This window comes from Paramormyrops kingsleyae, chromosome 1 (genome assembly GCF_048594095.1).
Source record: "Paramormyrops kingsleyae isolate MSU_618 chromosome 1, PKINGS_0.4, whole genome shotgun sequence".
Classification (NCBI taxonomy): domain Eukaryota; kingdom Metazoa; phylum Chordata; class Actinopteri; order Osteoglossiformes; family Mormyridae; genus Paramormyrops; species Paramormyrops kingsleyae.
The window spans coordinates 60,888,240-60,904,927 of NC_132797.1; the positions used below are offsets into that span (position 1 = coordinate 60,888,240).

At 41.7% G+C, this 16,688-nt stretch overlaps 1 protein-coding gene across 5 annotated transcripts in view; it reads right to left on the bottom strand.

Moving 5' to 3' along the window:
* Window positions 1-4,240: 4,240 nt before the first annotated feature.
* LOC111842910 (gap junction gamma-1 protein-like) overlaps window positions 4,241-16,688 on the bottom strand; it is a 33,535-nt gene continuing 21,087 nt past the window's right edge. For 2 of the 5 annotated variants that reach the window (XM_023810013.2, XM_072717039.1), the window contains 2 exons: window positions 5,643-6,772; window positions 4,241-5,553 (listed from right to left, as the gene is read on the bottom strand). In XM_023810013.2, the coding sequence (XP_023665781.1) occupies window positions 5,540-5,553; window positions 5,643-6,741 (1,113 nt within the window). In that variant the 5' untranslated portion in view covers window positions 6,742-6,772 and the 3' untranslated portion in view covers window positions 4,241-5,539. Of the gene's footprint in view, window positions 5,554-5,642; window positions 6,773-10,673; window positions 10,893-15,721; window positions 15,820-16,688 lie in introns of all 5 variants that reach the window. The other 3 variants (XM_023810015.2, XM_023810014.2, XM_023810016.2) reach the window with 3 other exon arrangements.

Sequence of the window (16,688 nt, forward strand, 5' to 3'; positions counted from 1 at the left end):
AATGTACATAACATCAAGGTCAGGACAGTCTTTCAACTCCTGGACTGAGGTGTCATCATTGGATCCACAAAGCAGTAGGAAGAGAGACTGACTGAGACCAGTCAGCATTGGCCCCCATTGATGAAAGAATGGCCAATAACTCTCCCCACCACCCTGAAAAGGTCACCATCTAGCAATGTTCTGGATGTAGTGGTCTGCTTCGCCGATGAAAAATATGGTTTTTCCACCACGTGTCTAAGGAGGTATAAAACAAAAACTATGAGTGTTCAACACCACGGCAACATATTGGATTAATATAACATTCCTTAACAGTCTTCAGTCTGAGCAAGAATGTGACTTACCAAGGTCCAGGTGTAGTCCAGTGTGGATCTTATCCAACAGCAAAGAAAAGAAGTGACGTTTAACCCCATCCCCGATCTGCTGTGAAATAAAAACCGATATGCATGTTTGTCAAAAATATTACAATTTATTTTTATTTGAAATGTGTTCTTCCAAAGGAGCATGTCCCTTGATATGATTTTGCACAGTACCGAATGGCCTTGGCCTAGAAGCATCTTCCACAAAAGACACTAAAAACACTAAGCACAGTTGACACAAATATGCAATTTTATACATTTTATACATACCCTTCAAGCGCACTTCAAATGGACAAGTCCAATCAACATTGGTCTGCTTATAGAAGAGCATCGCTGTCTCAGTGCTGTGCATATCTAAAGTTATCAGCAAATTAGGCTTGTCTTCTGCATTCTGCAACATTAAGTCCCAGTACATTTTTGTAGCAGACTGTAAATCAGGCTCCAGTCTCCACTGTTAAAAAATATTACTATGTAATAGTAGCTGTAGTTATATAAAAATATTAACTAATATAAAATATATAAATAATATAAAAAAATAAACTGCTCATCGAACAGAACTTTCAAACAAAAGTTCCATTGACCAGCTGGCTCTGTCAGAAGGTGTGGAAGAAGCAGTGGGGTGAGATGCTTGATGGATGGAGGGTGAGGATGAAGCAGTAGCCTGAGACTCTGGATGGCTGGAGGGTGAGGATGAAGCAGTAGTGAGATTCTGGATGGGTGGAGGGTGAGGATGAAGCAGTAGCCTGAGATTCTGGATGGGTGGAGGGTGAGGATGAAGCAGTGGCCTGAGATTCTGGATGGGTGGAGGGTGAGTATGAAGCAGTGGCCTGAGATGCTGGATAGGTGGAGGGTGAGGATGAAGCAGTGGCCTGAGAAGCTGGATAGGTGGAGACTGAGGATGAAGCAGTAGCCTGAGATTCTAGATGGGGGGAGGGTGAGGATGAAGCAGTGGCCTGAGATGCTGGATGGGTGGAGGGTGAGGATGAAGCAGTGGCCTGAGATGCTGGATGGGTGGAGGGTGAGTATGAAGCAGTGGCCTGAGATGCTGGATAGGTGGAGGGTGAGGATGAAGCAGTGGCCTGAGAAGCTGGATAGGTGGAGACTGAGGATGAAGCAGTAGCCTGAGATTCTAGATGGGTGGAGGGTGAGGATGAAGCAGTGGCCTGAGATGCTGGATGGGTGGAGGGTGAGGATGAAGCAGTGGCCTGAGAATCTGGATAGGTGGAGACTGAGGATGAAGCGGTAGCCTGAGATTCTAGATGGGTGGAGGGTGAGGATGAAGCAGTGGCCTGAGAAGCTGGATAGGTGGAGACTGAGGATGAAGCAGTAGCCTGAGATGCTGGATGGGTGGAGGGTGAGGATGAAGCAGTGGCCTGAGATGCTGGATGGGTGGAGGGTGAGGATGAAGCAGTGGCCTGAGAAGCTGGATAGGTGGAGACTGAGGATGAAGCAGTAGCCTGAGATGCTGGATGGGTGGAGGGTGAGGATGAAGCAGTGGCCTGAGATGCTGGATGGGTGGAGGGTGAGGATGAAGCAGTGGCCTGAGATGCTGGATGAGCACTGTATGTACAAGTATGGAGATGAATCAAGCAGCCAGATCACCACTGCAGTAAAATTGTATGTATATGATAAATTGTAAGATGGTTACTTACATTTCACAGACATCAACATGGTTTTGAATGTGGTTCATCATGAAATTTTGGCCACAGTACATACTAGTCACCATGCACTGTGTTAGTGACTCATCCTCCTGTATCTGTGTGAGATTCTGTAATGAAAAAGGTCCTGCCCTTTTTAAATTTTCTGAACTAATCCAATAAATACACAACACTTCACGGATTTCTTTTAGATATACACAAAACAAATATTGCATTTAGAAGCTCCCACAGTGTCTATGACTTATATGCAAGTAATCACACCTAATAACCTAGACTGTGTATAATTATTGTAAAATATTGGGGCAGCCACCATAGATGTATAAAGTATCTAAATATGATGGTTATACCTATGCTTTAGTCACGCAAGCTTTAAGTGTGCCTTCAGCATGCCAACTTTCACATCACACAGGCTAATTCACATTCACCCAATCTGTTAACATCAAAGTAAATTGTTTACCTGTAAACTGATATCTTTCTGTAGTGGCCTCACATATATAATAGCTTGGCCAATTTTGGCTGACGTTCATAAATAATGAGGAGTGTACCCATTACTGGGCCAATCAATCACTGCTGTTGTTCGAGACCGTGAGGAACCTCTTATCCGAAGGACTTGGTAGCCCCCACAGTCATGCAAAGCAGGGTAATGAGACAGTAACATATTGGTAAATTCTGCGGCAGTACACACAGACCTGATTGAGTGAGAAAATAAAACCTATTTACAGTCAATAATCATTTCTTGACATCAGTGCAAATTTAGGTACTATAACTTTTTTTTACAGGTGTGTATGCAGTTTTGGTTGTATGTGCTGTACTGTTACCAGAAAACATTAGTCTTCTTTTTCCCAGGCCTCCCTTCTCTAATTCATATTTTTCTGCTGTCCCTGGAACAACTTCTTACCATTGGTTAGCCAGACAGAAGCATCTGTGCGTGAATATTTTTTTGGTGGTGTTTGGCATCATGCATGGTGCAGTTTGAGGCCGATTATATGGCCTAAAAAGCCTTAATACCTCCGCTGCAAACAAAAACAATAAGTTAATCCTTTAAATTATGTATGATCGTAATGCAATAGTAAATGAGATATGGTTATATACAAGTTCTCATATCTTTTTTCATAACACATTAAATCACCCAAGTGACACACCATTTGACATTTAGCTGATCCCTTTTTCAAATTAGAACAATTAGGGATAGTAATTAAAGGGATAGTAACCCTGGAGCAGCTTCATGATAAATACCTTGCTCAGGGGCAGAACTGTGAATTAACCTTCTAGGGTTCCACATGGAAGGTCTGATCCCCAGCCACAATACCAGCACGGTCATCAATATAATCTACATGATTGTAGGCTTTAGTGTGACCATATTTCAGCCAATGAACCTTACAATGGTTGGAAAGTTAGAAGCTGGGATAAATTGATTAGTTGGCACTGGCAGTATGCTTCAAATGAGGCTACCATTTTCTCAACTTTGTTTTATTTCAAAATTTGTATGGGTTGCATATTTTGTTGGGCTAATGTCTCTGTCAGATAATGTCGATGGGTAGCATTTTTTTTTTACATGCTAAAACAAGCTTACCCTGCGTTCCACTTGCTCCATGACAACCCGGTCTGCCAGCACCTGACACAGTCATCGGCCGATCTGGAGTTTGGCTTGGACCCCTCTCTTCAAGTGCCGCGGTGGCCTCTCAGAGAAGTTGGACAACAGACTTCTCCATTGCATTTGCCTCTTTTGCGCAAATTCCAGTGAGCATGGCAATTATACAAGGAAGTGACGTCGTTAATGAAGGTCCACCTCGATGAGTTGGGAATTGCAAATTCAGTTTTTCCCCCCACAACACGCAATGCAATTACCGGGGACACCATTGCATTTGAATAGAGGCAAAAAACCCATGGCAATACGAAATGCAATTCAGTGCCCTGTTATTCTACTTATTATTCAAAATATCTTGAAATGAATTAAGGGTTGCATAAGCACTTTACACATTGAATTGCAGATTGCAAAATGTACTTTCAAATTAAATGCTCAGATTAAATATGGAAATGACAAATGCATGCTTTGATTGAATATTGAATTGCAAAATTAATTTCCATTTGAATTTTTGTGCTTATAATCTTCCATAAATTAAAGATGAAGAGCGATGATACTGATGTTGGCAGAAAAATATCCAGCTTTACATGAACATTCATAAATGGAAGAATGAATAAATGAATGAATACTGCAGAACGCACTTGGGGAAAAAAAACAAAACTTTATTTTCCATAAGAAACATTAACAAATATCACTGGTACAAAATGCATACAAAACTTTCCCATTCGGCCATGAAATGTCCAAAATACTGGTTTGAAAGGCATGGCATGAAATGTCAAACGCAAGGAATGCCTATGATGTCCTGCAGGGGGGCTCTTTCTGGGTCTTAAAGATGAGAGTTCTGACAAGCTGCTGCCCTCTTCAAATAACCACCACTGTTCAGTGCCAAAAACTGTCAGTGAAATCAGAACGTAAACAGGGACATATAGAGTACAGCAATGTACATATCAGGACAGGCAGACATTACAATACTCTGTCCGTAACTCAGTAGTTAGTGTTCAGGAACTTGCATAGAAGCCCTTTCATCCCTACAAGTGGCTGGACCAGATCAGCCAGCAGTGAACATGAACAAAATTGGCTCCTTGAGTCTCTAACGAAAGGGTCAGTTTATGAAAAAGATTCTAATTTCTGATCCACAGTCCCACAAACCTTCTAGCATAAAGAGAAACGAGAAAAAAAAAAGAAGAGTCAAAGAAGTCGCAGTCACCCACAAGGGGGCAGTGCTGAGCAACATTCAAGCTTCTTCCAGGGACACAGTGGTCACACCCAGGGGCGGATTAACGCACAGGCTAGATATGGCTTAAGCCTAGGGGCCCCACGTGTGCCAGCCTGCACGGGGGCCCCCATTGGCGTGGAGGGGGGCGGGGTTGGGGGCCCCACAGACTACTGTAGCCTAGGGGCCTCTGTACACCTTAATCCGCCCCTGGTCACACCACTTCCCATTTGGGAGTGACTGCTGTCCAATTCTTGCAAAAGTGACCAGATTGAGCACCCTTGTTTCTGCTCAAAGCCCCAAGTTCCCTTCTGTGAAGACCTCATCTCACAGCTACACCAGGTGCATTCCCATGGAAACCATTACTCTAACAGAAAAGAGGCAAGTCTGTCCTTCTGGTCCCACCATAGAAGATACCAAAAGAAATGCTTCACAGTATGAGTGATAGGTGCTGAGGTTCACCCTTTTATTCTTAGAAAATGAGCCACATTGTGGAGCAGAATACAGCCTGTGCACACTGTGCAAGTAGAAGACCACTAGGGGGCAGGCTCTCAATAGGCATTGAGATGTTGACCATTAAGCCCATGAGCCTCTTGTTCCCTGCAGGGCAGGGCAGGTCACCACAGACATACTGACAGACAAACACTTCCAGTAGCTCATCCCAGGACAGCTTCCCCAGTGAGGCAGGTGACAGAACAGACTCTGGTTGGGCCAGGGGACAGGATGTCTATGCTCTGATACCTGGTGGAAGAAGCAAGGCGATCTGTGACAAACCAGCCACAGGCATTCTCATCACCGTCAACACCTGGCACAGCTACTCGCAGACCCACCTTTGTCACAGGGCCCCCGCCTCTTCTCCTGCGCAAAGTTGAGGCGGTTCTGCTCAGCAGCAGTGCCGTTGGACTCAGGGCTGCTGCTGCGAGATGGGCTTGCCTCTTGGTGCTGGTAGGCCAGGTCCAGGTGCTGCTGAGCTAGCTTCAGGTGGCGGCGCAGGCGCTCCAGCTCATGGGATGGCGCCTCGTAGCTCAGAGACTCGTGACCTGAGTCCTGCAGAATGTGTGGTTTCCGAATACAGCCCTTCTTCAGGGCCATCAGGTACTCTGGTGGTGCAGAGGCAGCCCGAAAGCATGGTGTGGACCGGTGGGCAGCCACTATGGGGCGCTTGTGCTGTAAGCAGTCACAGACACTGCTCACGAGCAGGTGCAGGATCTCCAGCACGGTTAGCAGCAGGCAGAGCAGGCTGACGCCATACATGACCAGCAGAAAGATGGTCTTTTCTGTGGGCCTGGAGATGAAGCAGTCCACGGTGTGGGGGCAAGGCCCACGGCTGCACATGTAAGAGGCAGGCACCTCAAAGCCGTACAGTACATACTGGCCCACCAGGAAGCCTACCTCAAAGGTGACGCGGGACAGCAGCTGCAGCACATAGACCTTCATAAGCCCGTCCCGCTTGATCCTCCGCCGCCCATCATGCCGCTTCTCAGGCACCCTGCCCTTCTTCACCTTCTTCTCAGGCTCCTTCTCTACAGTAATCATGGGGTCCTCCTCACCATCGTCCTCGGTGGCATCCCGGTGGATCAGTGCTGCCCTGCGCCGATGCCGTGGTCTGTAGTCGACATCATCCATGCGGGCGATCTTGTGCATGGCGAATCCCAGGTACATGATGCTGGGGGCGGTGATGAGGATCACCTGGAAGGTCCAGAAACGCACGTGCGACAGAGGCGCAAAGGCATCGTAGCAGACATTCTCGCAGCCTGGCTGCGCAGTGTTGCAGCTGAACTTGCTCTGCTCATCGTGGTAGATGGACTCGCCCCCTACCACAGTCAGCACAATGCGGAAGATGATCAGCACTGTCAGCCAGATCTTGCCCACGAAGGTAGAATGCTTGGAGATCTCATCCAGCAGGCGTGTCAGGAAGGTCCAGCTCATGGTGCAGGAGTGCGGGGTGGGCTACTCAGCACTGGAAAGAAGTCACCAAAGCTCAATAATGGCAGCATTAATGGGAAAAAATAATTTTATTATTAATGACACTGTTCTGTCTGGAACGGCCACCTTCCTCTCACTGAACTACCAGCAACCAAATAAAGATGAGTGTCTGGGGATAAGGGGATGGAGCAATAGGGAACAGATTTTGTGCTGGTGTTAGAGCTGGTGGGCTGTTCGAAAAAGGTCAAATGTAAACACTGAGAACTCTAGCAATATTTAAAACAGTGGAAACCGCTTATAGTGATCATGGTTATAGTGATCAACCACACCTATGGATCAAAAGGCTTGGAACAGAATCATTCCTGAATAAAGTTCAAATAATTCACTTGTAGTAATAAAGTAGTCCACTTACAGTGTTCATTTTGGGTCTTTTTAAAAATGGATTACATATGGGGGGGGGGGGGGGGGAAACTGCGGTAATTCTTTTTACTTGCCTACTTTGACTTGCGGTAACCCATCTGGTTCTGGCTAGCTACCTGAACTAATGCTGCATGCACAAAAAACATGATGGGAAAAAGTCATTTTCTCTCGCTTACGAATATAAACTAAAATAAAATGTTTATGATTAACTGGCAAAAATGAGCTGAGATGCAGTAGCAAAACATTAAGCTACATTTAATGTACAGTACTGTATTACAGCATATTTGAATTATAGACTTCAGTAATTTGTGCACTTTGTACATAAAACATTAAAATCCTCGAAGTATCATAATAAAATGAGTTGAAGCATATTTAGTTGTAATGCTATTAATTTCTGCAGTACTGTACTTTGAAAGGTGCTTGAAACAGTTGTACTGTATTTTGAGTCAATAAAATTCAGTAAATAGTGAAGTTGTCCGTTTTATTAGCATGCATGTAAAATACACAAATGTCAACTGGATGATAATCAGCTTGAGACGTAAAGAAAAAGAAAAAAACAGTTATAATGATAATCCGCTTATAGTGATCAGGTTTCACCCAGACTGAATTGATCAACTATGAACGGTTTCCACAGTAATTTTGTTCGCAAGTAATATAACCTTTTTCATAAGATGTTTTCATTTCAAGCGATTTGGCCTTTGATTTCAGTTGTTCTAAATATTCGATAAATAACCCTAAATGGTTCATCTCTGTGTTTCCTGCAATTATTTTAAAATCATAAAGGTATAGTCTTTCACTGGGAAAAATATCCCAGCTTTAATAGCATATTTATAGTACAAGCATTGTAGGTGAAATAGGAGTGCAAAAAAAAAAAAAAATCATCTTTCATTAATTATAATTGAGATAAAATATTAAATTAATTGTGATATTGATTAGAGGTCATATTGCCCAGCCCTACTTGAGGGGCCAAAAAAAAAAAAAAAGGCTTGCTTACTCTATATGTTAACACACATATCACATGTAGACATAACCTACTTTTGTCTGCCAATAAGGTAACTAACCTCTTAAACTATGGTGCAAAGTGCCCGCATAGAACATGCAAATTTATTGTAATTTTGACTCAGGACACATGGGAGGAGCTGCCCCCCATTGCCACCACCCCCACAAAACTCCACCCGTGACCTCGAGCCCACTAAGCTCACAGCAGAGAAAACATCCTGAGAGCACAGGCAGGAGGAGGTGAAGAAAGAGCAAGCAAACCTTTCGTAATTACCGTCACGTGGAGGGCAGCACCAGACCAACACAGACCCAAAAGCACTGACCAGCCAAGTGCACCCTCCTCATCCTCCTGCCTTAAAGAGCAACACTGTGGTTTGAGTCTGGATAAGTCATTATGGAACATGCCACATGGGATGCCTGAGGACCCATCAGACTTTAAAAATGCAACATATTCAGTTTATGGGGGAAAAACCGATAACCAACATGGACTATTCCCCTTAAAGTCTGGGTCATCAACAGATAAATATCTTAAATATCTTGCAATTGTCTAACGCTTACACACGAGTTCAGAGAACCAAACTAGGGCTGTGCAATATGATTATAGATGTTTTTATTTTGTCACCCGGTATACTGTATATTGTTTCATATTATGCTCTTTCGTTTATTTCATGGTAGTGCTGGGCGATAACACGATCTTGATTTTTTATCGATAAAAAAAGAGGACAATGATACACAGACTATAAAACTAGAGCAAACTTGTTTGATCAGTTTTAGAGAATGCGCTGAGACAGACAACTTGATGGCCCATCGTCTATTGAGCAGCACGTTAGGTTTACTGAACACCAGCATAACAGCGAAGACGTTGTAATTTTGCCCATCCTCCCTTGAAGAAGCAACGTTGTAAACATTAACAATGTGGGTGTGTTTTAGAAAAAAGATGTTGGGCGACATGGTTGCACCAGTGAGTGAAGTGAAGAAGAATGTGTTAAATGCACAGGAGGAGATAATACCGAAAAAATGGCACAAGTCAATGAAAGTATGGAATTGGTTCGGTTATCTTCGAACGGACAAAACACAGGTAAACCCAGTTTGCAAAAGATGCCGTCAACAGGTTCCAACAAAGTCTGGTAATACAACAAATCTGTTTCACCACCTTCAGAAATACCACCCAATCGAGTATAGTGATTGCCAAAAAGTACCCTCGGGTGATGTGGCTTGCAAGTCCTCCAGTACTGAAGCTATTCCTAAACAACAGTCAATGACTCCATATAGTAAAAAATCAAAAGGGCATCGGGACACTGCGAGCGCAGTTACTTACATACTTACTTCTTGGCGAAAGATATGATGCCAGAAAAATAAGGCTTTAGGAAACTTTTTAAAAGTAGTCAACCCGAGGTTTCAAATGCCTGGCCGAAAATATTTTTCTCTATATTTTTCTAGATTTCTGGAAGCGCAATGTCGGGTGAAGTTAGAAGCTGCGCTAAAAGACGCAAGACACTTAGCCAGTACAGCAGACTTGTGATCAAGTCATGCATCGGAGCCGTACATAAGTCTTACTGTTCATTTCATAGACACAGAATGGAATTTACAGAGCAAATGTTTGCAAACTGTATTTCCCAGAGGAACATACAGCAGAAACTATCGCTATAGCGCTCGAAGACGCTCTGTCATCCTGGGGACTGCCAGGTCTGTATTACTACAGACAATGGACCAAACATTGTCAAGGCAGTGTTGTTAAAAAACTGGACTCGACTTCAGTGTTTAGGGCATCGACTGCACTTAGCAATTGGTAAGTTAAAATGATTAGTTTTGTTAATAACATAATTAAACACACAGTGGTACATCAGTTCTCGAACTCAAATGTCTACTTATAGACAACAACCAGAAACAGCTGATCACATGGGGATTCCACACGGGGTTAACGAGGGGATGTGGCACATGGAAGGAGCGGACGATCGGGGAAGGACGCATTGTTTGGATACATTTATTTTCTTACTTTACAAATTACTGTTTTGATAAATGTGCTTAGATGTGTTTAGTACAGTATATGCTTTTCTTGTTTTGTCCGGTTCATTTTGTGTTTAGATGCTAGAAAAAAACATATGTAGGTGTAATTTTTTGGGGCCGGGAACCAATTAATTGGTTTTCCATTATTTATTTTGGGGAAAATTCGATCAGAACTAGAACTTTTTAGGATTCGATCCGGAGTTCTGAATAGATTCGAGTTCGAGTTTTGAGGTACCACTGTACTTTTTTCTCCCCTCCAGCCAGGGCTGTGGAGTCGGTAGATAAATGCTCCGACTCCGACTCCTCAGTTTCTAAATCTTCCGACTCCGACTCCCCGACTCCGACTCCTCTGTATGTATATACTATGCTAATGTATTTTCTACATCCATTGAAGGAAAGGAAGGCAACATACATGTCATTTCACCACAGAACTACTGGCTAGGAAGCCAACACTCTACTATAATGCCAGATTATAGACAAACAATGAAAACAAGGATTTTGCCACTGACCGATGTGCGTGTACAATCGCGGCAATTGATTGGTGGCCGCAGATTACGGGTGTCCACATGGACGGGCAGATCCAGCTTGCCGAAAATCTCGACCACCGCCCCCATCCAAAGTAATGTGATGCCTCTGTCTGCTGCAGTGGCTGTCTCCTCTGTCAGCCAGCCGGAAGTTTAGTGCATTGTGTCATTCACCGGCCAGCTGAACAGCAGAACGAGCCTCTGCTGGAGACAGGTAGGGAGATCTGTGTTCTCGGCTCCTTCGGCTCCCTTCACTAGCGCATAGCGAAGGGGAGCCGACGGAGCTGAGAACACACCAGATGATTTTTCAGCCGTTTGACGTGTGATGACTCGTTGAACGGCCCGAAAAATCGGCAGTGCATCTGTAAATGTATGGGGGGCTTTAGGCTAGGTTCACAGTTCCCTGTAACAGTGGAACACGACACAATGGAAAGCAGTGCCGCACCTTACCTGTGCATTACATCCCATATAGTGACGCATACAGTCAATGAAAAGCATGCTTCATGGTTACTTGACATGTTCGTTTTGTGGTAACATTATGCACTGCATGCATTGGGCTTTATTCTTACAGCAGAGAAGTAGTTCATTATGACTGTTTGTGAATTGGGACATTTCAACTTACTTTTTTAATTCCCGTTTAAATTTAGTAGGAGTCGGAGTCGGTTAACTTTTTGCCGACTCCGACTCCAGGTACCCAAAATTGTCTCCGACTCCTCGACTCCGACTCCACAGCCCTGGTTTTACATTTGTATATTATATTGTATATTAATATACTTGCATTGTTAAACTACACACAGTTTACTTTCTTTAATATGAGGTACTACATGTCCTAACATTCTGATTACTTGAAAAATTCAAAACTTGTTACATTTTAAAGTTGAGTATTTAGATATTTAAAAAAATGCCAAATAAACTATAAGTGTTTTGTTTGGTTTAGACACTTTTCTACCTCAGAACTTTAAAAAAAAGTTTAAGAGACCAAGAATAGAGGCAGATACTTGTTGCAGTCAGTTCTGTCCTGCTTTATTTTATGTTTGCCCTTTAACATCTATGTAATATATACTGTTTTGCACATTGTTACATTATTATATGGTTTTGTTCATTTGAGCTATGGTATGTGTTTCTTTGGATACATAAAATTATAAAAGGTTATTGATTTAAGGGAATTTTGTATGTAAATGGTAAAATTGTTGGAAAATAAATCTCTTTACTAATATTGTTTATTTTAATGTATTCATTCTATTTGTCAGGATAGGATTGTTATTATTATTTTGATTATTACATGGAACAGAATTGTGAAACTATAATATTGAAAATTATCGATATCGGTCAATACAGGAAAAATTATAGTGATCATTTTTTTTGCCATATCGCCCAGCTCTATTTCATGGTGTCGCAAAATGTTTACAGCAACATTTTCTTCCATCATTTGTCATCTGTTTTGCCAGGTTAGACACCACCACATGGGATGTGGCACTTGTGTGGAAGTTTTTAATGGACTATATTAGTTGTAACCCACAGAAGACATGATCCACAAATATTTAACTATGTGCAAATATGTATTTTTTGTGTTATGTCATCATATCCACTAAAGTAGACAGTTTTACCATGGTTTGCACATTTGTGGATCACATACTGTCTATTTGTGGATCACATTACATTTGTGACTTCTTACCTATTGATTTGTGGGATTTTTGTCTAGATGGTACTGCTACGGAGCCCCTAAGAGGTCTGGTTGGGAAAATATTTTTTGAAATAGTTTTGCAGTCTCACTACATTTGCCCACTATTTGCTGCAACATGATGGCATGGATAAACCCAAATAATACAGACATGTCCTGTAAAGTGTGCTCAAAGCATTAAACCCAAATAATACAGACATGTCCTGTAAAGTGTGCTCAAAGCATTAAACTATGGGGGACAATGGACACCATGTAACTTGAATATGTGTTGTATACATATTCATTCATAATCACATTGTGTCCATTCACTGCCAATGACTAAGCAAGTCAGCTGGGCTATTGAATGCGAAGTCCACACATACTGTACAAAAACTGAATTTTTTTTCTAAACACTGAAAGATATTACAGTCGGAAACCTGCATATAAGGCTAACTTTACCAGGGTTTTGGAGTTAAGGCAGGGCTTGTCCTTTGAAAAATGCAGGCGCACACAAATTTCTGCACCTAAAAAGTGCTAGGTGCACAATTTTACCTTTTTTGTGCGCCTAAAATGTGGTTGGACTTTGGTGCAATGGGTCAAAATGTACTTGTATTTGTACATATTTCTGTTTTTTGTAGTCCTAGTGTTAGTTGAGAATTTTGTCCTAGTTTTAATGCTTTAACATATTTTGTAGAAACCCATTTAAAGTGAATCACTTTTTATTGGTGAATAAAATTTGCAATTCAGAATTCAGTCTTTTTTGCATCAATACTTTGGAGATTGTCCTCAATTTGCATAACACTTGCTGCAGAAGGCTCAGAGGGGAAGAGCACCATAATATTAAGATTATATGGGCCAAAACTTAGAGATGGCATCCAATAATTTGTATGAGCCAAATTCTGTTTCTCCACTGAAATTGCATTTGTTATCCAGTGTCTTCTCTGAAAATTTCATTCTTGGATGAAGAACACATCAGCAGTCGATCCCAGCAGCAGCCAATCCTTAACATGTATACAGCTAATACTAACTAGTTATGAAGATGTCATCTCTTAAGTGCTTGAGTAGGTTGCCTTCCAGGATAGAATCTGCAACTAGACCACAGGGTGAGTAATGACAGTAGCCAAGGATATTGCTGTTGGACTAGGACTAGGAGTGGGGATAGCTCAATATTAAAAGTTGGACAATAGGGTTGGGTCGATAGACGATGCCATCGTCCATTGCCGATGGCCGATAGACATCACGATGCTGAACCGACATCACGATCCTCCGCCCCACCCCCGCCGCAGCAGCAACCAGCTCACGAAAAACACACACATAATCACACTATATAGCCAAATTAAATGCATGCTTTCAATTTCCGCATCTTTACTTATTTTATTATTATTATTATTATTATGAGGAAATAATAATAAGGAAGTTGTTATAGCAATCACAATACAAATTACAGTGAACTCCAAACGAATTACACGAACTAGTTCGTTTACATTAATAAATGAGGCATACAGAAACAGCAGAAAAAAACCCAAAATAATTTTAATTAATTAAATTAGATTAAACAAACACCAAATATGCCTTTTTCATGGTTTTACCATAACGAATCTTTTGCGCGGATAACTTGACCGCAAATCCTACACACCACTTCAGACGTATCTCGTGGCTGTCCTGTTTCATTCGGTCTAAAGCCAAAGTATTGCCAGAAAGGTGAATTTGCACCTTTTTTACGAACCAAGTTTGTCAACGCCTATTCATGCCAGAGTCCCGCGGAAAAAGTGATTGACAGGTGGTAATTTGTGTGTAACATCTTTATTTATTTATGGTTTGGTTATGGGTAAAACAAAGACCATGCGGGTCAGGTAGTGGAAACGGTAGGCTAAAATTAATTAATTCGTTATGAATTAATTATTTAACAACAACCATCCCTCCCCTCCCCAAAAATGTTGCATTCTGACACGGATGACCCTTGCTATCCATGCTTTTTTTCGACGCCATTGTTGTCATGAATAATTCCGTGGAGCGTCGAGTGGTCACGTGACAAATTATGAGGCATGTACAATTTAATTCTTTTTTATTGATAGGCGCGCATTTCTTTGTGCAGCTCTTCACCGTTTTAGGCGCGTGATGGCGTGCACGCGCAATTAAGCACCTAAAAGGACAAGCCCTGTTTAAACTGGAACCCGCTTTCTGGAATATTTCAGTATAGATCTGCATATCCTCACATACATCAGTGTTACTCAAACTTTCAGACCAAGGACCACTTTCTCAAAAAAAAAAAAATCAGGGACCACATCCAACCACCCCCGACCCACGCCAAAAAAAAAAAAAAGGAAAAAAAAAAAGCATAAATGTTTTGAACCTTTTATTGTACAAAACATCTAACGATGGTTAACCAATGGTTTGGAATGTTTTTTTTTTCTTTTTCAATTTTATTTAAAGTTTCCTGTTCGAAATATTGTTTGCCATTATTTTCGCAGACGGTTTAACTAAAGTCTCGCCTATTGTGTAAGGTTTTCCAGTTTTTGCGATCAATTGAGAGACCTTGAAGGAGGCTTCTGTAGCCTTTGCATTTACTCCAGGGACAAAGTACTGGGCGGCGTCCTTTTGCATGTGAAACTTTAGTTCCTCGCATTTCCTCTCAAAAATGCCAAGGGTTTGCTAATGTAATCTTTGTGCTTTGTGTCTAAGTGCCGCTTAAGTTTAGCTGGTTTCATTGCCTTGTTGGCCAAGATATCGTAGCACAGGACACCGTGTGGATTCGGATCCTCGGAATCTCCAGTCCAAAAAAATCTGAATTTTAAGTATTTATCATGGTATTTCCTTTTAACTTTTGTAGATGATTTCCCAGCATGTTGAATTTTTTTTGGTGGAGCTAGGTCTACCTCTTGTTGCGAGCAGTGTTGTGAGTGGGACTCCTCGCTAGCTCCCGACTCCTTTCTATGCACGTCGGTATCTTTATCATTTGCCTTTCTTTTAACTGATCCCGTCTTCAGCCATCTATCCATCCTTGTTTCATACTATCTGTGTATTTTTTTTAGTTAAAGTTCAATGCTTTTACTGCTTTTTGCTTCTTTTCACTTAGCCTACTGACCTGACAGCGGATGTTGTTTAGGAGACGAAATTGGCGGGGTTGATAGGCAACAATTTAGGCACTGCCAATTCAGATTTATTTTTAGCCTACATTTATTTTTATACATTTTTTTAAATAAAATGTATACATTTTTGTTCCGAGAATAAATTCGCTTTACCCTTCAGTCAATGTTAGGTTAGGTATTTTTTTTTAGAGATGATATCACTTCATGGACCACTAGTGGTCCGTGGACCACACTTTGAGTAACACTGACATACATCATCAAATGAGAATACAAGGGAGGCATACCCGAAAGTGGATTCCCAGCAAACAAGGGACAGCCAGAGGATGTCGTCAGGCTGTCTGCAACACGTCCCTTTTTTGTGGTCCTTAGGACCACCATGTTACTATGAAAAATAAAGAAATCCTTCATAAATCCTTGTTATGACAGCTATAATTCCAGAAATAGCATTTTAAAATATATAATTTTAAGTATTTCTTTTTATGAATGTTCCATTACGATATCCAGAGGACACCCTATGAGGACCACATCCGGACCATGACTATGAAAAAAAAAGAAATCTTTCAAAATCAATTTATTATGACAGCCTGCAGGAACAGCATTTAAATATACAAAAATAATTGCCCGGATGGCTGCCAAGTGGCAAGATACAGTGAGGAACATAAGTATTTGAACACTCTGGAATTTTGCAAGTTCTCCCACTTAGAAATCATGGAGGGGTCTGAAATTCATATTGTAGGTGCATTCCCACTGTGAGAGACAGCATTAAAAAAGAAAATCAGGAAATCACATTGTATGATTTTTAAAGAATTTATTTGTATTGCACTGCTGCACATAAGTATTTGAACACCTGGCAATCAGCAAGAATTCTGGCTCTCAAAGACCTGTTACTGCCTTTAAAAAGTCCACCTCTACTCCACTTATTAATCTAAACTAGTAGCACCTGTCTGAGCTCTTTAAAGACACCAGTCCACCCCACAGACAGTCAGACTCCAACTACTACCATGGGCAAGACCAAAGAGCTGTCAAAAGACACCAGAGACAAAATTGTGGACCTCCACAAAGCTGGAAAGGGCTACGGGGCAATTACCAAGCAGCTTGGTGAAAACAGATCACTCGTCATCAGGGGAAGCAGCGGCTTAGAGACCGATGATATAAATGTTGTATAAAATGTCTGTCATATTATATTAAATGATTTCTGAGAAGATTTCATGTAACATTTTTTAGCATTACACGCACTAATCAGACAGGATT